This window comes from Cygnus atratus, chromosome 23 (genome assembly GCF_013377495.2).
Source record: "Cygnus atratus isolate AKBS03 ecotype Queensland, Australia chromosome 23, CAtr_DNAZoo_HiC_assembly, whole genome shotgun sequence".
NCBI classification, from domain to species: domain Eukaryota; kingdom Metazoa; phylum Chordata; class Aves; order Anseriformes; family Anatidae; genus Cygnus; species Cygnus atratus.
In genome coordinates, this window is record NC_066384.1 from 4,498,305 (window position 1) to 4,517,853 (window position 19,549).

Consider the following 19,549-nt stretch of genomic DNA (forward strand, 5'->3'; position numbering starts at 1 on the left):
GCGGAGCAGGGAGGGAAAAAGGGGAAAAGAGAAGGAAGGAAAGCAAGGGAGGAAAGCAGAAAGGAGGTGTGGCTGTCCCGGCCAGTTATAAACTCCTGCCAGGCAGGCGAAATAGCACGGGGGAGGGCTAAATATAGCCCGGAGTGCGGAGCAGGACAAAGATTGCAGGAGCAGGGGGAGGCGCACGGCGGGGGGACGCAGCGCCCTTCGGTGCCAGCGCATGGGGGGCTCGCGGGGCCGGGGGAGCCACCGCCATGGGGCTGGAGGCCGGTGGTGGCAGTGGGAGAGCCCCGGGACGTGGCTTTGGGGCTGGGCTGGGGCTTCCCGGGGCCCAAAGGCTCGACGCAACACGCCGCCAGCGTTGCACGATGCAGAGCGCTCTTCCCAGACCGGAGGCGATGCCAGCAGCGTCCCCATGCCAGCAGCGTCCCGCGGCAGCAAGATCCCCCAGGGAACGTGGTTCCGGTGCTGTGCCAGGGCTGAAGGCGCTGTGGTGGTGCTGGCATTTCCGGGACCCCAGCGGCTGGGAGCAGAACCGGGCTGGATCCGTCCCAGCGGGGAGGCTGGGATGCTCCTGCGTGACCGAATGCAAGGCTGGGGAGAGAGCTGGCTGCACCCTCGCTCCCTGCCGGCACAGGGCCACCCGCTGCCACCCTGCCGTGTCCCCGATGGGCAGGGGATGGGGACCCCAGGGACCAGGAAACTCCAGGACACACCACCCGGGATGGGGACTGCCAGCCCCGGGGAAGGGGCTGAGCCCTGCATGCACGCACCCCAATGCTTACAAAAAAATGATGGTTTTATTAGAAATTAGAAAGAGAGAACATTAAAAACAAACACAACAGACCACTTTCTGAGATGCAACCAACAAGACGCAGACGAAGATAAACCACAGGGGCAGACGGCTCCCAAGGGACTCGGACACGGGGCAACATTGGTCCCAGAACACAGCTGCAGGATGGCCCCAGGGGCCCCCCCCGGGCCGGCTGCAGAAGGACCCCGAGCCCCCCGGGGCCGGGCGGTGACCAGCACCCACCCGGTGAGGGACACGGGGACACGGCTCCACGGTGCTGCCCGCGCCAACCCCAGGCATCCAAGGAGCTGTGGTACCAGGCTGGGGAAGTTTTTAGGCATTTCCAAGCCCTGCTGCCCTGGGGGGGCTCTCAGAGCCCAGGGGGGTGGGGGGGCAGGATGTGGCCGCAGACCCTCCAAACCCCCAAAAATGATGAATAAAAAGCCCTTTTTTGTTCCCTACCAATCCCCAATGCTTCACAGTTGTGGTAGAGGAGAAAACCAGGTGGCGCATTGCAGCTCCCCCCTGGAGAACGGGGACAGGGGCTCTGCGCCCACCCAGCAGAGGAGGGTGGGGGGCACCCAGCGCGCCCCCCACCCCCAGCCCCAAATCCCCGCTGACAGGGGAGGAGAAAGCCCCCGGGATGGGCAGAGCCCACGAAAGGACGGAGAGCAGCCAGAGCAGAGCAAGCACCAAAACCTCCTCGCAGGGTGCAGCTGATGGCAGCAGGGGCGGTGGCAGCCCTTCGGCTCTCCAAAGCCACCATCCAGGGGGGGAGCGTCCCAACCCGGGGGTCCCCACGTCCCCTGGGAGGGCAGCAGCCACATGGTCCCATAGCAGGGGCTGGGGTCGGGCAGCAGGACCCGGTGCCCCGTGGAAAGGGGCGACGGCACAGAGGGGCCAGGGGGTGTCCGGCTCCAGCTCCCAGCCCACCCCGTGCGCCCCCGGCCCCCAGGGGACGGGGACAAAACGGGCAGCGGGGGGGGGGGGCAATCAGTCTTGCAGGAGGTGGACGAAGCTGGCGGGGAAGACTCCGGTGCGGGAGCCGTCGCCCTCGATGAAGCCGACCTGGGGGTGCAGAGAGGGGTGTCAGGGGGTGTGGGGGGGTCCCACGGTGGGTGGCGAGGGAGAGGAATGCGAGGACCGATGGCAGCAAGCACTTGTGACTTGTCACCGGCAGCCTACGGTGACCATTGCCAGCACAGACGGGGCGGGGGGTGCCCATCCGTGGCCCCTCAAAATGAGCGGCCTGCTCAGGATGACAGGGAAGTGAGGGTGAGGGAGGGGGCTGCGCCCCGGGGGGGCTCACCCAGCTCTGCTCGTCCTCCTCCCGCGTCACCACGATCACCTCGCCCTTGGAGAAGGTCAGCTCCCGCGCCTTGTCCCCCTTGCAGTCAGCCACCGCCTTCACCCGCTTCTGCCTCCCCTTGGCCTGCGTGAGGAACGGAGTCAGCTGGGGGGGGGGCAGCCACCCCCCCAAATCCACCCCAAGGGTTGTGACCCCCCCCCCCCCAATACCTCCATCCACCCCCCTGGGGCAAGAGCTGCAGGGACGCCTGGGGATGGAGGGGTCCCCACAAAGCTCCCCCCCCACACACCCCGTCCAAGCCCCCCCACCCCAAATCGTGCCACCTACCGGAGCGAATCGCCGGGGCATGGGCACGGGGGGCACCTTGCTCGGAGCGGGGTCCTCGGGGCTCTGGGGGGGGGCGGCCGAGCCGGCTTTGCCGGCCACGCCGCTGATGCGCCGGTACGAGCGGGTGCTCTCCGAGCTACCGGGGGCAGCGGGGGGGGCAGCGTCAGCCCCCCCCCGCTCCCCCGTCCCCCTCCCCATGAGGTCCCGGTGCCATCGGGTTCCCCCGTGGGACCCAAGGGAGCAGGGTGCCACCCACAGCCCACCCAAATCCCAAAATGGGGGGAAAAAAAAATAAAATGTCATAACTTCCAGTGGGTCCCGGTATCGGTGTCCCCCCTACAGGACCCGTGTCACCTCTAGGGACAGCCGCCCCCCTTCCCACGCTGCCCCTGTCCCCTCCTCTGTCCCCAAGCCCTGGGGGGGCCCAGGCTGGCAGTGGGGAGGGGACCCCTTTGCTCCGACACCCCCAGGGACAATTTGGGATTCCTCCCACCAGCACCACACAACCACCTCCCCCCCCCCCAATGCCTCCCCTGAATTTTGGGGGACCCCTACCTGAACTTGACGGGGGTGACATCGGGGGCCAGGCCTCCCGGCGGGGGCTGCACAGGGGGGGGACTCAGCTCCGGCCCCCTCCGCACGGCCCCGCTCTCTGTTTCCGAGCGGGTCTCCCAGTACGCCGCCCGCCGCGCCTCCGGGGGGCTGCGGGTACCGGTGGCCGGGGGGGACACGGCCGCACCGTCCAGGGCCCCCACGGAGGAGGAGGAGGAGGAGGAAGAGGAGAGGCTGCGTGGCGCGGGGGGGGCCTCCGCCAGCCCCGAGAAGTGCGGCTCCGACGCCTGCCGGTGGAGCTCGGGGCGCTCTGGTGGGGGGGACACACAATGGGGACACTGAGGCTGGTGGCCCGGGGATGTGTCACGGCGAGCATCCCGCGGCGCGTGGCCCCCCGCCCGACTCACCCGTGGGGCTGGGGCCGGGTTTGGGGCGGGGGCCGCCCCGCGTGGGGTTTTTGAGGGGCAGCGGCGGGGGCATCTCCTCGCTGTGCGCCCGGCGGGGCGCGGGTCGCGAGGGCACCAGGATGGTCTCGTAGGTCTTGTTGGTGATGTCCATGCCCATGCAGCTCCAGCGGCCCTGGGGGCAGGCGGCGGGGGGGCTGGTGGCCAACGGCGAGGAGCCCTTGAAGGAGCGCTGGAGGGGGCTCACCTGGGGGCAGAGACCCGGACCCGGAGCTGCCGGGGGCTCCCCCACCACCTGCAGCCCCCTTCTGCCCCCTGCCCCGTCCCGTTGATGGGGACGCAGGGTCTGTCCCTGTCCCCCCCCCAACCCTTGCCACCGTCTGGCGGGCACCTTCTCCTCCAGCTCGTCCTCGCTGTCGTAGGTGTACTCCTGGGGGGGCTCCCAGTCGTAGTCCACGTGTACCTGCAGGGAGAGCTTCCCCGCCTGCGCCTGCTCCAGCTGGGTGACAGGCGGGTGTCAGCGGGGGGGGCGGACAGGTCCCAGGTGCCCCCCACCCCAGCATCAGCCCCCTCCCCATCCCCCTGGTCCGCCCCCACCCCACCTACCAGCTCCTCGCACTCGGTGTGCTTCAGCCTCCTCGCCACGTCCAGCGCCGTCTCGCCGGCCGCGTTCACTGCACGAGGGATGGAAGGGGACAGATCCAGGCTGCTCCAGGGGGACAGCCCCGAGCAAAAGGCTTGGCCCCAAGTCCGTCCATCCCCCCCCAAGCCCTATATCCCGGCCCCGTACCCGTGGTGAAGGCAGCTTTGCCTTTCAGGAGCAGCTTGAGGCAGTTGGGTTGGTTGTAGAGCGCGCCGTAGTGCAGAGCCGTGTTCCCGTCCTGCGTCACCCGGTCCAGCGTCCCCCTGCGCAGAGCCGGGACAGCTCCAGAGCGTGCGAGCATCGCTCCCCATCCTCGCGGGGATGCGCTGGCACCTCGGGGACATCACCGGGACACCACGGGTGATGGGAGCCCCGCTGGACGCACCCGTTCTGGATGATGAAGTCCACCAGCGGCAGGGACGACCTGTCGGCGTAGCGCACGGCCATGTGCAGCGCCAGCTCGCCCGCGTCCTGCCGGGAGGGTGGGAGAGGATAGCTGAGCCCGGGGACCCTCCGCAGCTCGGAGGCTGAGCGAATCCCTCGCAGGGGCTCCCGGAGACGGGGACGAGCCACGAACGCTGCTGGCGTGGGGCTCACCTGGCCCTCGGGGCTCGCCAGGGGCTTGGCCAAATCGTGCCCTTCGGCGAAGGCCTGCAGCAGCGCCAGCAGGTCGCGGGTGCGGATGGCGTCCCAGAGGCGGTGGGGCTCGTCGCGGCCGCCCCGCTGCACGTAGCGCCGCTCCATGTACTTGGCCACGATGTACTCCTTGCGCGCGCTCCTGCGGGGCGGGAGGCATCAGCGGGCATCCCCGCACCTCGCCCCCCTCCCAAAGTCGTATTTGGGGGGGAAGCTCTGCGAGAGGTGCAGGTCCCCATGTCCTGGCGATGACACTGGGAGCCCCCAGTCCTCAGGCTGGGGACAATGGGGACACAGAGCCCCCCACCCCAGCCTGCTCCGTGCCCCCCCAGCAGTGCCGGACTCACATATCGCTGCCGGCCGAGGGTTTAGGGCAGTCCTGCGTGGGCAGCGTGGCCTCCATGATCTCATTGAAGCGGGTGTTCCCGACGCTGACGGCCAGCTGTGGCGAGAGGGGCAGGGGGAGACGAGCCCTGGGCAGAGAGGGGCCACCCACCCTCCCCAAAATCCTGGCCGTGCTTGCCCTGGGATGTCCCATCCCCATCATGGCGGGATGGAGAGGGGAATCCACCAGATCCAGCCAGGATCTTGCCATCCACCGTCTCCCCCAGGGATGAGCCTTTCTCTCAGTTTGTTAGAGCAGGGAGCAGGTCCTGGGGGGCTGCCAGCATCTTCCCCCCCATTAGCAATCACTTCCCAGAGCCTCCCCCGCATCCCTGGAGCACCACACTGGGGGCTGCAAAGTGCAGCTGGGGAAACCGAGGCCAGCTGGTGAGAGTGCAGACCAGGAGGGAGGAGGAGGAGGAGGAGGAGGGTTGAAACCCACACCCAGGAGGTTTGGGAGCCCCCGAGCCCCCAAGCAGAGGGTGTTTCCCGGTGGATGCCAGACCCCCAGGTTCAGGGAGCCGCTTACCAGCAGCTCGGAGGTGCTGAGGACGTCCAGGGTGAGGGACTGGATGCGGGAGTAATGCACACCCAGCTCCCGGTGGATGCCGGAGCACTCGATGCACGTCAGGATGCCCAGGTTGGTGGAGAGCCACGTGGGGTCTGCAGGGCACGGCGGGGTGGGGGGCTCAGCATCACCTCCCGGCCCCTCACTGCTTCCATCCCGCTGCATCCCGCACCCCAGATCCCCAACCTACCGGGGGCCCCGCAGTCGCAGCACTGCTTATTTCCCGGCATGTTCTTCACCTCGCCGATGACCAGCTTGGTGAGCTCCTGCACGCCGCCGTCCGCCGCGCCGCCCGCCGAGGCTGCCCCGCCGTTGGGCTCGCCCTTGAAGGCATTGCTCAGGGCTTCGTCCTTGCTGTTCTGCAGCACCGAGACCCACCTGGGCAGGGGGAGCAGAGCCGGGCGGCCTCGCGGGGACGCACCGGGGCCGGCACCGCGCGGGGCGAGGGGTGCAGCCACGGGGGATTTAAGCCCTGGGGTGCTTTGCACGCTCGCGTGGGGTGGGGACGGCCCCGGCACTTACACGACGCACTCCTGCTCGTCCTCGGCTTGGAAGTGGTACGTCCTGTTGTCTGCAGGGACGGGGACAAAGGTGAGCTTTTAGGAACGCATAAGATTGCAGAAAGGGGCTGGAACGGGGCATTTAGGATCAGGTTGCACAAGGTTGCAGGAAGGGGCTGGAGCTACTGCTAAGGGCTGCTCTCAACAAATCACCGCGCATCGTTCTTCCGACACCCTGCTGCCACCTCTTGCTGTCTGGAGCTCGAGGCAGCCAGCACCTTGCAGGGCTTTGTCCTTCCTCCGTAAAAAAAAAAATCACGTGCACCCCTCACACCCTGGGATACCCACCCGGCGTCTGTCCCCGGGGACCCACAACCGGACCCGCGAGGCACTCACGCGTCACCAGGTCGAAGCACTTCTTCTCCTCGGCGTGGGGCCGCACTTGGCACGTCAGCAGGTTCAGCTTGACGGGGGGGGCGGTTTATCTGCAGGGTGGGGGGATGGAGGGGGGTTAGAGGAGGTCCCCAGAGGATCGCTTTGGGGCCACGCAGGGGCTCAGCACCTCTCCAACCCCCTGCGTGTTCCCTTTGCAGAACAGGGCTGGGATCGGGGCTGCACTTTGCAGCCTCTGCCCCCAGATGGCAGCACACCCTCCCCAAAATGACTCCGGGTCCCTTTGGCCTCCTCTGCAGCCTCACCCCCCCCCTAAAACCCCCACTGTCCCCACTAAAACCCCCATCCCACCGGCACACAGCAAACGCGGGGGGCGAGGGACCCCCCGCTATGACAACCCCAAGCTGGCGGCTTGCTTTGCTGCCGGGGTGCGGGTGGGATGCTCGGGGAAAGGCCCTACAGCCGAGGTCACATTCCCAAAGGACAGGAGACATGGAGCTGGGTGGTTTTTGGGGCAGCACCCAGCAGGGGATGGCACAAACTGGGCTCTGCAGTTTGGGGCACACAGCGCGCCGCCAGGCACCGCTGCGGGGTCTGCGCCGGGCGGTACGTGCCGGCAGCACCCCACGTAGCACCTCGGGGTGACCACGGGGCTGAAGGTCCCGTCCCCCCCCGCCGCCCTCACCGTGCTGTGGGAGATGGTCAGGCAGCCGTACTTCACGCCGCACTTCCTCTTCTGCCATACTTTGCGGATCCTGAGCCAGAGCAGGAGGGGTGAGGAGCCAAGCAGGAGGGGCAAGGACCCACGGCGCATCCCTGACCACATCCACCCACCCCAACCTGCCCCCAGCACCCCCCGGAGAGGCTCCATGGCTTTCGGATCTAGGGTCGTGCTTCCCACAAGTTGCCGAGCACAGGGGTGGAGACCCCCTTGGGGCTATAAGAGCATTATTTTCCCCCCTAACCCATCCCAGCAGGATGATTTCCGTCCCCGTGCCCAGGGGACACCAACCCATCACGATGATAACACCAACCCATTACAGGGGTCCCCTGCGCCACCTCCAAACCTCCTCCTTCCTTCCCCACCTGCAGCCGGACACCCACCCATCCCGACCACCACCTCCAGGGCTCCTCCAGCCAGGAGAAAATGGCATTCTCCAAGCCTTTAGACCTCCTTAAGACCAGACGGGACCAACAGCACCCAACGGTCTGTGTAATGGACCCAAACCCTCACCCAAAGGTGTCCCCCCTCGGACGCTCTCACCCGTCGCTCTTCTTGTACAGGAATCCCGACTTCTCCGTCCCGTACTGCTTGTTCCCTTGGTGCTGGTGGATGCTGTAGCCACTGCCAGAGTTCTTCCTGCTCAGGTTTTCCTGAGCTCACCAGGAAAAGAAAAAAAAAAAAAAAAAAGCATTTAGAAAGCAATGTGAGAGGGGCAGAAGTGGCCGAGCCCCCTGGAGGACCTCGCTATGGAGTCAGAGACCTTCGTCCCCTTTGAGCATCCCTCCTGCTCTGCTCCCATGGATGTCCCTATGGATATCCTCCCCATGAATGTCCTCCAAGCATCCCTCCTGCTCTGCTCCCACAGATGTCCTCCTCCACCCTATAGATCTCCTCCCACGGATGTCTTCCTCCCTATAGATCTCCCATGGACGTCCTCTTCTCACTGATGCCCTCCGCCCTACAGATCTCCTCCCACAGATGTCCTCCTCCCTGTAGATGTCCTCCCATTGATGTCCTCCTCCCTACAGATCTCCTCTCATTGATGTCCTCCACCCTATAGATCTCCTCATCCCTGTAGGTCTCCTCCATGGATGTCTTCCACCCTAGAGATCTCCTGGCATGGAAGTCCTCCTCCCTGTAGATCTCCTTTCATTGATGCCCTCCACACTATAGATCTCCTCCAATGGATGTCCTCCTCCCTACAGATCTCCTCTCATTGATGTCCTCCACCCTATGGATCTCCTCCCACGGATGTCCTCATCTCTGTAGATTTCCTCCCACGGATGCCCTCCACCCTACAGATCTCCTCCCACTGATGTTCTCCTCCCTATAGATCTCCTCCATGGACGTCCTTCTCCCATGGAGGTCCATCTCCCTGTAGATCTCCTCCTCCCTATAGATCTCCTCCCCAGCCCCCCTTTCCCCGCTGCCCCCCGTCCCCCAGCCAAGGACACCTCCCTCTGCTCAGCACCCAGCGCCCAGCACCCTCCCGCCCCACCACCTGCTCTCACCTCCTTGCTGTCCAGCTGCAGGATGCTGCGGAGGGAATCGCGGGTCTGCGTCAGCTGCTTCACCTCCTCCTCCTGCGCCTGGTGGAGCTGGAAAAGGAGCAGGGACCGCAGGTGTCCTGGGCGGGGGGGGACAGCCCGAGGAACACGTCCACAGGGCAGCGTGGGGGGTGCTGGGGGACTCACCGCGTGGAGGGACACGGCGAGCTTCTCGATGAAGGGGTAGAGGTTCTGGGCAGCCTTCCAGCCGTCTTGGAAGAAACTGGGCATTGATTTCACGCCATTAAGATGCAAATGGGGAAAACGGGGAAAAAAAGAGCTTATTTAGAGAAAGCGTGGCAGGGGGAAGCAGCAGCAGCACCCCCCCACCCTGGGGAAGCTGCTCTTGCTCTGCAGCTCCCTCGCTGCTGGGACGTGGAGGGATGCTGCAAAGCCCACGTCCAGCCCGTGGGGTCCGGGTACCCCAAATATTTCAGGTGTTTGGGACACAGGGTTGGCCTCTTGCTCGATGCAAGCTGATCTCACCGGGGCTGAGGCCAGATCCTGGCCCCTTTGGGTCCCTTCCCTGGCTGACAGCACGCCCGTGGCCAGTGCCACTGCTCCCTCCCTGCCTCAGTTTCCCCACTCGAGAGCCAGAGGGGTGCGAGGGAAGGAGGGGGATGTTCCCCCTGCCCCGAACACCCCCGCTACGAGCTCCAAGGCTACCGGCAGAGCTGCTCGGCTGAACTCATCCCTGGAAATCCATCCAGAAACCAAATCATCGGCTACATCCCCGGCCAAGCCCCTTCCCCCAGCCCTTACGGACACGTTTGCATCTCCTGGAGCCAACAATCCCGACCGGACAGCGTCGGGCCCTGCCCAGCACCTTCCCCAGGAGCTCTGTGGGGTCGCTCAGCCCCCAGGACAGGGAGCGAGGTGTCCCCAAAACCCCCCACCGAGCGCTCCTGGAGGTGACAGTCGAGCCCGGGGACGGGCACCTACTTGTGCTGGGCATGGAAAAACTTGATGAGGCTCTGCAGGAAATCCGGCCCTTGCTTCATCTGACTCTCGCTGGCTTTCAGCAGGTACTGGGGGGGGAGAAGGCAGCCGGTTAGGCGGCGGGGATGAGGACCGGTCCTTGCCCCCCCTTCCCCGCGTGGGCCGGAGGGTTGTGACGCTGGCTCGGTTTCAAGAAGCCACGATGTCGGGTGTGAAGTCAGCTCGCCGGGGACCACCCTCAGAAAACCTGGAGCTGGAGGTGCTCCAAGCCCTGCAAAGTTCAAGGGCCAAGGCAGGCCTCCAGGGTTTCCAGCCGGGCACGCTTCTCCCGCTGCTTATTACTTCTGGAGTTAATAAATAACCCGAACCCAAGTCAGCTTGAGGAAAAAAAATAAAAAAAAACCTGAATGATTTTGTACATCAAACCTGTCCCTCACCTGCAGGCGGAAAGAAAAAGACCCAGACCCCTGGGTCAGGCAAGCCCCATGCAAAGAGAGGTGCCTGGAGCCTCCCCTGGGCGAGCTCAGCCTCAGCCCCGCGCAGCTGGAGGCTGGCCTCCTCCCTCCCTGCCTCCCCCCGACGTGTTTTGGGAGGCGAGCGGAGGGGAAGGCGGCCAACTTCCAGCTGCAGGGGCTTTCCACAGCCCAACAGCCCCGGGGCGTGCTGGAGCCCCCAGGGGACCCCACGTCTCCTCTGCTGGGGGGCCGCCAAGGGTAGGGGAGCAGGATGGAGGGGGGCAGCTCCCAATGTGGCCGAGGTGGCACACGGGGAGGGGTGAAGGGGGCTTTGTGGGGGCTTCGCTGCCCTGCCAACGATGCCCTGAGGTGGTGGTGACAGGGGACTGTCCTGCCGAGACCCCTGGTGGGGGTCCCGCTGCGCCCACCCACCCACGGGAACTCCCCAGCGAGGAGCTGTGCCCCGCAGAGCACCCCTGGGGTGGAAACCCATCGCGTCCCCACCCCAGAAAGCAGCAAACACCGCGTGCACACGAGCGTGCACACACATGCACGAGCGTGCCAGCCCCCAGCGCCCCGATTCCAGGCGGGCACCCGCGCGCAGGCGCTGCTGGAAGCAGCCCCTCCCGGCCGGCCGCGTTTCCATGCGCTGTTATTTATTTAACAGTGCTGCTATTCAAAGCACTGACTCATCTGGCCCAGCCCCAGCCAGCAGCCCCGACCCCGCTGCGGCGCTGCCTCCTCCCCGCACACCCTGCCCTTTGCTCCCCCAGGAGCCCGGGGACAGGGGAGGGGACTGGGGAGAGCCCGGGATGGGGGGCTGGGGGGGCTGGCACCAGGTCTGTGTCCTTTGCTTGTGCCCCCCTGTGTGCTTGGGGACCTGGAGAGCCTCTCTGTTTTTGCCAGTAGGGCAAAACTGCAAAGCCAAACTGCATCTTTCAGGGGTTTCATCCAAAAGGATCGCCTTTTGCCCCAAATGCCAGCCCCTGGTTTGGCAGAGGAGGTGTAGGATCAGGACCCGGAGGACGTGGGTGCAATGCCCCGGTGCTCCCTGCAGGGTATCCCACCTGCACCCGCATCCTGCAGGGAGCAGACACAGCCCCACGGGGGGGATGGGAGGTCCCCCGAGCCAGGACCCCACGGGGACACACAGGGACGGGGACAGACGAGTGCCCTGCGCTGCACCCACCGGGACTGCTCTGGTGGTGGGGATGGGGACTGAGCACCCTGCACAGCTCTGGCCACAGCGGTCCCCTGCGTCCCCCCGACCCCGAAGGGCCCCGAGCCCCCCAGCGCAGCCCCCACCTCGCACATGTGGAGCTGGAAGAGGCGCCGCTCCTTCTGCATGTCCTCGGCCAGCTCCGCCGCGGACGGTTCCGCCTGGATGACCCCCGCCAGGCGGGCGCGCTCCTTCTCCTTCTCCATCTTCCCCCTGCGGGACGGCACGGGGACAGCTCGGGGACAGCCCTGCCCGAGGTGGGGGGGACCTCGGGGATGGCCCTGCCCAAGAGGGGGACCCCAGGGAGCTGCAGAGGTGGCAGAGGGGGTGGGATGGGGCAGGGGGCTGCGCTGGGATGGACCAGGGGAAGCCTCCCCAAGGCTGGCCCAGAGCCTGGCTGCAGCCCTGCACAAAACACCTCTGTGCGCCGGGGGATTAGGGGGATTTTGCTCCGGGCATGGGGTCGCTTACACTTTGGTCTCGTAATCCTTCCAGGCCTTTTCGATCTGCTTCTTGGAGTCCTGCAGCGAGAGGAGAGAGGGGACGGCAGCCGTTAGGGGAGGCGAAGGGACGGGCACAGACCCGGTGGCACCAAAGCAGCGTCCCAAAAGTGAGGGCTTTGCTTTGCATCGCTGTGCCAGCGCCCTGCCCTGCTCCCCATACTGCGGGGACGTCGCCGCTGCGTCTCTGCCTCTTGCTCCGTGCCGCGAGCCGTGTCCCCAGGGCTGCGTTTTGTCCCCATACAGGGGACCTGCAGCCGAGGAGCCAGGGCTGGGGACTCACCAGGCGGCCGTCCTTCAGCTGCCCCTTCAGCAGGCTGTCCAGGGGGAAGGAGACGATGTTGTTCAGGTTCTGCACCTGGAAAGGGCAGAGACGGGGATGGGGTTACCCCAGGGGCATCCCCGCATCGGGGCAGGCCGGGAAGCAGGAGCTCCGCATCCTTTCCAGCACTGGGGGCTCCCCCCAGTAAAATCGCTGCCCCAGTAAGGGTTAAAGAGGCTGGAAACGGGGCCGGCTGCAGGCAGGGGCAGGCTGGGGCTTGCTGGAGCTGGCTGCAAGATGTCTGACACGGGGCCCTTCCCACAAACCACATCAGCGCCGCGGCTGCCAGAACTGGAGCTGCTCCCCCCCATCGCCGCCCCAGCCCCGGCCCCGTCCTCCCTGCGGCACGGCGCAGACACCCGGCGGGCAGCCGGCAGTGCCACCGGGCCGGGACCTCCTGAGGTCCAGGAGGGCTTCCCAAAGCGTCCCCTCCCTGGGCTGGGGGACCGGGGGTGTCCCCAAAAGCACTGCGGCACGCAGAGGGGACGCGGGAGCCTGCTCCCATCCCGGTGCCTCTCCGTCTGACCCCAAACCCTGGGGTCCCCACGGGGCAGCACCCAATGTGGGGCTGTTGGAGCAGCTCCAGCACCCTTGTAGGGTGATCCCAGCTGGGCACGGACCGGGGCTCGGTGCGATGCTGGGCGCACACCGCGTCCTTTTGCATCGGAGAGGAAACTGTGATGCTGCAAAAACCTAGAATTCCTTTCAAAGGCTCTAGAGGGGTTTTGCTCCCCGACATCACAGGGGGAGAAACCCAGCCCCGGGGCAGGAACCGGCCCCAAAGGCTGGGAAACGGGGCGCCCCATCCTTCCGCCGTGCGTGCGGCGCCGGGATCCCGCTGCAGAGCAGCTCCCGGGGAGGGTTTGGAGCAGGGGCGGCTGCGGGCGGCCGTTCCCACGCCTGCAGCACGTGGCACAGGGGAGGCGCAGCGCGGGCACTGCCCTCGCCCAGGGAACCGGTTCGGCTCCTTCCCCGCCACGTTTTCCCCACGGAGCCCCCGAGCACGGGGCTCTGGCCGGGCCGGGATGGCCGCGATGGGGAGGAGAGGAGTGGGGAGGCCCGGGCTGGGGTAACTGGGAGAGGAGGATATGAAATCTGAAATTCCTGCTGGGGGAAGGGCAGCAGCAAGGAGTCTGCTCCTTAAGCAGAGCCAGAGGGTACAAATGCCCCTTTTTTTAGGGGTGGGCTTCAAAAGGGACCGGAGGGCAGCGAGAAGCCAGCGGGGGATGCCCCAAGGCTTTGCTGCACAGCCCCAGCTCCCTCCAGATCCCACCCAGCACAAAGCCCAGCACACCCCAGGAGCCCAGCTCTCCCCCCAGGCTATCAAACCCTTCCAGCCTCGACAAATCAAAGCAAGAAGATGCGTTTGGAGAAAAGAGACCCCGAGAAGAGCCGTGGCCCCCCCCTCCCACGGCGGGGATGGCTCCAGCCGCCTCTGCTGCCTCCCGCGCGGCTGCGGCTCCCCACGGCCCCGCTGCGCGCTCAGCGTGGCTTTGATTTACTTCTTGGCAAGCGAGATCAGAGATGTGAAAAAAAAAAAAAAAAAAGGAAGAAAGGGGAAAAAAAAAAAACAAAACCAGCAGCCCCAACCGCACGGCAAATCGCAGCGTCGGTGTCCCCAGCAGAGCTGGGAGGGAGCTGGAAAATCCAGCGGAGGGGGTATCGGGTGGCCCGCGAGCATCCCCGAGTCTGGGGTGGGATCTGGGACCTCCTGCTGCGGTGGAGGGCAGCTGTGCTGGGTCTCTGCCCCAAATCCAGACGCCTGGTGCAGATTCTCCCCAGCTTGGCCCCAGCAGGACGGGGGAAGCAGGCTGAGGTTGCTCCCCGCGGGGTCGGCGGCTCACCAGGTTCTTGAAGAGCGCGGTGACCTCGCGGGTGAAGACGGCCAGGTTGAGGAAGCCGGTGGAGAGCTCGTGGTTGTTCTGGGAGAGGTGGTTGTTGCCGAAGTTCTCCAGGGCCTCGCTGTACTGCTCCTCGTTATCCACGTGGGCTGCGCAGGGGGACAACAGCGGTGAGGCGGGGACGGCGGCGGGGTGGCCCTGCGGGACCCCCTTCCCCAGGAGGTCCCATCGCGGGTACCACCCGCACCCACGTCCCTGTCCCTTTGGAGCGGAGCAGGACACCAGCGATGCTCCTTATACAACCCCCCCAAAGCTCTCGATTTACATCTTTACCCCTTTTTCGGCCAGCTTCCGGCACCCCAGCACGTTCCGAGCACCCGTGTCCCCAAGGGCCACCACCCGCGGATGGCACTGGGGGAGGATGTGACCGTGGCAGCCCGGGGACGCCCAACATCTCTCGAAGCCCGACTTACTGAGCCCGGAGACGTGAATGGCTTTCACATATTTCCTTATTCTCTGGAGCACGGCTTGGTCCCCGTCCAGGCTCTGCGAAAGCAAAGGAACAAAACCCTGTCAGCGCTCCCCCCCCTGCCCCGCTGGCCACACAGGGCTCCTTGGCCGGGCGCCTGCTCTGCCACACAGATGTGCGGGGCAGCAGCCAAGCTCCCAGGGACAGGAGCTGGAAGCACCCGGCCCCGTGCAGGATCGGTGCTGGGGATGCCGCAGCCGCGGTGCCCGGCTGGTCCCGTGCCAGCCCCACGGTCCCCACGGTCCCGATCGCCCCGGGGAGGTGACGTTGGAGCAAGGCGGTAGCGCAGGGTGACAGGTTTTCGGGCAGCGTCTGTTTGGAAGCAAGCAGCTCCCAGCAGCTGCGAAAATGCCTCCGTGGCTCCCCCAGGGGTTGTTTCAAGCAGGGAGAGGAGGAAGGCAACCCCGTGACGCAGCACAGATGCGCCAGGCTGGCCCAGCCGCGCCAGCACATGTCCCCATGGGATGGGCACAGCACCAGAGGCACACGAAGGTCCCCAGCTCCGCGCACGGCAGAGCCAAAACCAAAACCTGCATCCTGCCGATGCCCAGCAGGGACCGAAACGACAAATCTCACCCCGAGGGACTTGGCTTTCTGCAAAATCTTGACCCGTGCGGGGTCTCGGTCGCAGCCCCCAGCCCCATACCCCAACGCCGTCCCGCACGCAGCCGCAGCCCTGTCCCCGCTCTGTCCCTCGCCACGGGCACGGCGCCCTCACAGCCAACATGCGCCGAGCTTGGGGGCAAACAGCACCCAGCCCCAACTCCAACCCCATCCCCAAACCTGACCCCAACCCCAACCCCAACCCTGCCCAGGCAGCCGGAGCCGCGCACAGCAGGAAAGGGTTAAGGCCGCCTTGGCTGCGCTGCAGGTACCAGAGGCATGATAACAGGCTGGAAATATTTGGAGGGCGTGAACGGCGAGCAGGGCGAGGGATGAAACCGCCGAGGAATTACAATAAAGAGGCTCTCTCTCGCTCTCTCTCGCTCTCCCAGCGAAGGTTTTCGGGCTGATGTCAAGGCCCATTTCCTGACAGCGGGGTCAGCCCGGCTCCGGCGCCTCTCTCCTCAAGGCCCCTCCTTGGATGAGGTGCTGCCCAGCAGCTTTGGCTGGGACGAGGCAGTGGGGGGGGGCAGAAGCCAACCCCTCCCTCTCCTTGGGAGTCTCTCACCAAGGAGGAGGATGCTGGGGTGCCCCGAAGCCTCCCATGCCCCTCTGTGCCCTAAATCCAGTGCCCCAAGCTCTCTGGAGTTGTGCTGCGGGGCAGAGGCTCCTCCTGCCTCGGGGGGGGGACGCAGCAGATGATGCCGTGAGCCCCCACGCATGACTTTGCCCCAGGGAGGCCTTGGTGCTGCCCAAGAGCAGCCCTGGGCGGGCAAACCGGCCAGGCACAGCCTCGGGAAGGGGAAACTGAGGCAGCGTGGGATGCTCTGGATGCGCGCAGGCACCGCACAGCCAGGGGACGCAGCTGCCCCGGTGCCACAGGATGGGGCAGCCCCCCAGGAGCGCGGCCCAGAAGGATGCTGGAGGTGGGGCAGCACGGAGAGGGGACAGGGGACAACCCGGAGAAGGGGTCACATCGGCACAGCCGGTGGTGGTGACAAGGGATTCCCTATGGGGACGGCGGGAGGGACGGACCCGCACCTGCACTGCAGCCGCCTGGGGACCCCGAGCACTCCTCCTCGCCCTGCTCAATGGGGGCCATTCTTCGGCCCCCCCCTCGCTGTGCCGCCCGGGGAAGGCGCGGCGATGGGGCCGGGGGCTGGAGGCAGCGCTGCCGCCGGGGCAGGATGCGGCCGCTCCGGGTGCAAAGGGCAGAGCAGGGCAGGACGCCGTGTTTACTCTGCGATGGGGCAACGCAGGATGCGGCCGCCAGCTCCGCAGCCTCTGCCCGGCCATCCCGCACCGACACCTCTCAATCACCCAGAACCACCGGGGGCAGGATGCGGCCCTTCTGCTCACACCAGAGACCCGGCCTCGGGTCCCCTCCCCGTGCCTCATCCTGCTTTTATTTCTCAGCCAAAGCCCCCATGGGATGTGGCTCCTGCCCCCACCATCCCAAAGCCACACGAGACCCCCGGGAGGGGACAGCCCGTTGTAATCCCAGGAGGGAAACTGAGGCACGGTGCAGCTTCGGACACCTGGGAGGACCTCGGTGGTCCCACAGCCTCCTGCCCTCAGCACCCTGCTTCGGTGCAGCTTTGGGGTGCTGGGGGGGGTCGCGCTGCCCCCTCGCAGCAGACAGCAGCCTGGGCTCACATCCAGCAGCGCTGAGCACCCTCCGGCTTCCCAAAGCACCAGCATGGATGTGGGGCAGGGACAGGCGGTGACACAAAGCCCCAGCCCCCCCCGGGTCCCCCCTCCCAAAGCAGCCGCTGTTTATTTTCCTTGCCTGATGCTATCGCCCCGTCTAGGATCAGCCGGCGGCGCGGGGCTGGGGCTGGTTTGTTTGGATTTCCCTCTTCCCCTCCGCTGGGTCGCTGGGTGTCGAAGGCCTGGCTGCCTTTCGGCTCCCCCGAGGGTCCCCGCAGCCCCCTGGCAGACACGTGCCCCCCCGGCCCCTCTCCCCCGAAGACCTCAGCCGCTGTCACAAGTCCCGGCGCTCAGCCACGCTCGCTGGAACGTTCCCAAGCGACCCCCCCCCCCCCACCACCACCAAATCCCCGTCCCCCTTCCCCCAAATCGCAGCCTCCCCAGGGAAGCCGAGCGGCCAAACGAAATTCCTGCCGCTTCCTCCTGCCTGGAGCTGCCTCCCCCCTCCCGGCCGAGAGAAAGAGCCAGAGCCAGGGGTGAGCACGTGCTGGCGGGGCCTGGGATGCTCAGCACCATCGGGTGCTGGGTTTCCAGCCCGGGGGGCTCCCTTCCCGCTGCCCCCGGGGCTCCGAGGGGGCCCGCACCGGCCCCATGAGCTCTGGCTCCCTTTCAAAGCCATTCCTTCGCTAAGAGAAATTGGCAAAGGACGCGGGACCAGCTGGAAACAGCCTCTATTGGAGGCAGGAGTGGGGAGAGAGGGATAAGTGCACCCCGCCACCCCTGCTCGAGCCCCATCAATACTGTTGGGGGGGCTAAAAATCCCACCCCAGCTTTAATAGCGACGGGTGCCCCCCCAGGGACACCTCGACCCCTCAGGGCGCAGCAGCTCGTAGCCCTGAGCCACGGAGCCGATGCTGAGCCCAGCCCTGGGGACAGAGCCAGCCCCTGGGCAGCACCCAGAGCTGGAAACGAAACCAGCTGGAACGGCGAGGTTTTGCCCATTTCTGCAGGCCTTGGCCCCAAGAAAATGCGTGGTGGGGCGGAGGATGGAAACAGCCGCCCCGGCTGGAGGGTCCCGAAGCAGCGGCTCAGGGCGAGCGCCGGGGGACCGGCCCCACATCCCCGGGCGCTCGGAGACGGGCGGCACAAACAGCAGCCCCCCAAAAAACTTTCCGGGTTCCTCTTTCCCACGAGCCATCGGCGACGGCAGCGGCCGAGCCCTCGGCAGAAGTGAAAAATGAAAAGCTGGGAGAGCTGCAGCGAGTGACACAAACCCCGCACCGAGCGGGGCCGGCATCCCCGGGGGGCTCGGAGCAAAGCGGGGCGAGGGGGGGGACCCCAGTAAATAGAAACCCAAGGAAAAGAGGCGGGCGCTCGCCGCGGGGCCAGCACTACAGGGTGCCCGAGGCTCGGGATAGGGGCGCAGGGGGTGTCCCCAGGGGGAAGCGCAGCCCAAGCCTCCCCCCAGCCCCGCTCACCTCCTCCAGAGCCCCCACCGCCCCCCGGCACTTCTGCATCTTGGAGGCGAAGGCGGCGGCAGCCGGGGAGCTCAGGTCCTCGCCGGTCACGGCCAGGAACTCGGCCACGCTGATCTGCTCGGGCATGGTGCGGGCGGCACCGGGGGGGGCACCGGGGGGGGGGGGGGAGGGGGGGGGGCACGGGGGGCACCGGGGGCTGAGCCGGGAGCGCACCGGGGGAGCGCACGGGGGGGGGGGAGCGCTCCGGGGCTGCACCAAGGAAGCTGCTGAGCGTCCCGGGGCCGTGGGGGGCCGGTGGGGGGGCCAGGGGGGGCCGGGGGGTGCCGGGGTTCCCGGGGCCCGGCTCAGCGCCCCATCCCCTGCAGGCCGGCGGGGCTGCACCGGGGAGTTTCTCCCTCTGCCCGCCCGCTCCCTCCCCGCCGCCGTGACGTGGGCAGCGCCGCCCGCCCGCCCGTTAAAGGCGAAGCGCCCCCGGTGCCCCCCCCCTCGGCATTCCCCCCCCCAGCAGGGGCCGTTCCGGGGCACCAGCGGGGCGCGGGGGGCTCCGTCCGCAGCACCGGGGACCCAGGGTGCCGAACCCCTCCGTGCACCGCCCCCCCCCCCCCTCCGGCCTCGCGCCCCCGCTGTCAGGCTGGGAGCGGAGAGGGGGGGACCCACGGCAGCCCCCCCCACGCGGGGAGAGGCCCCGCGAGATGGGGGCAAAGCACGGGGTGGGAAGGGCAGCGCGGGTCCTGCCCGCACCGCGGGGGCTGCGGCAGGCAGGGACAGGAGGTGGGGACACCCAAGGTGGCCCCTAAAGGCCAGCTCGGGTGCACAAAGGCTCGACCTTAAATCCAAATTAAATCCAGATTAAATCCCCACCCCCCGCCCCCCAAGCACTCGGCTGTCCCCATGCCCTGCTTGGCCCTGGAGGGGGGGGCTCGGTGCACAAGGAGCAGAGCCCACGCACCCCGCTCCGTGCCTCCGGTGCTGCCCTGAGGCTCTGCTCGGAAACGTCCCCAAAAAAAGAAGTGAGAGCGAAGGAGGAGTGGGGATAACAAACGGAGGGGTGTCCGGGGGGGGCTGAGGAAGGAGAATCCGATGGCAAACAACAGGAAAGGAGAAGCAGAAGAGGAGGGGGGTGGCAGGGACACGGAGCCACTTCTGGAGCACCCCGCTTTGCCGTGGAGAGGCAGCACGGGGGCTCCGTGTCCTGCCGGCCCCTTGCCTCGCCCAGGCCCATGCAGGTCCGAG

The 19,549-nt window shown here is 66.8% G+C and overlaps 1 protein-coding gene across 1 annotated transcript; it reads right to left on the reverse strand.

Moving 5' to 3' along the window:
- Positions 1–1,763: 1,763 nt before the first annotated feature.
- Positions 1,764–18,442, reverse strand: ASAP3 (ArfGAP with SH3 domain, ankyrin repeat and PH domain 3). The gene is given in 27 exon segments (XM_035562378.1): positions 1,764–1,861; positions 2,103–2,225; positions 2,430–2,565; positions 2,985–3,291; positions 3,389–3,632; positions 3,777–3,884; positions 3,992–4,059; positions 4,176–4,291; positions 4,414–4,499; positions 4,626–4,806; positions 5,012–5,106; positions 5,578–5,711; positions 5,807–5,994; positions 6,139–6,187; positions 6,513–6,591; positions 6,593–6,601; positions 7,195–7,264; positions 7,774–7,883; positions 8,745–8,831; positions 8,928–9,003; positions 9,723–9,808; positions 11,480–11,606; positions 11,865–11,914; positions 12,177–12,251; positions 14,060–14,205; positions 14,530–14,602; positions 18,317–18,442. Coding segments are annotated over 27 exon segments (3,024 nt in total). The 3' UTR covers positions 1,764–1,786.
- Between the last annotated feature and the right edge of the window lie 1,107 nt (positions 18,443–19,549).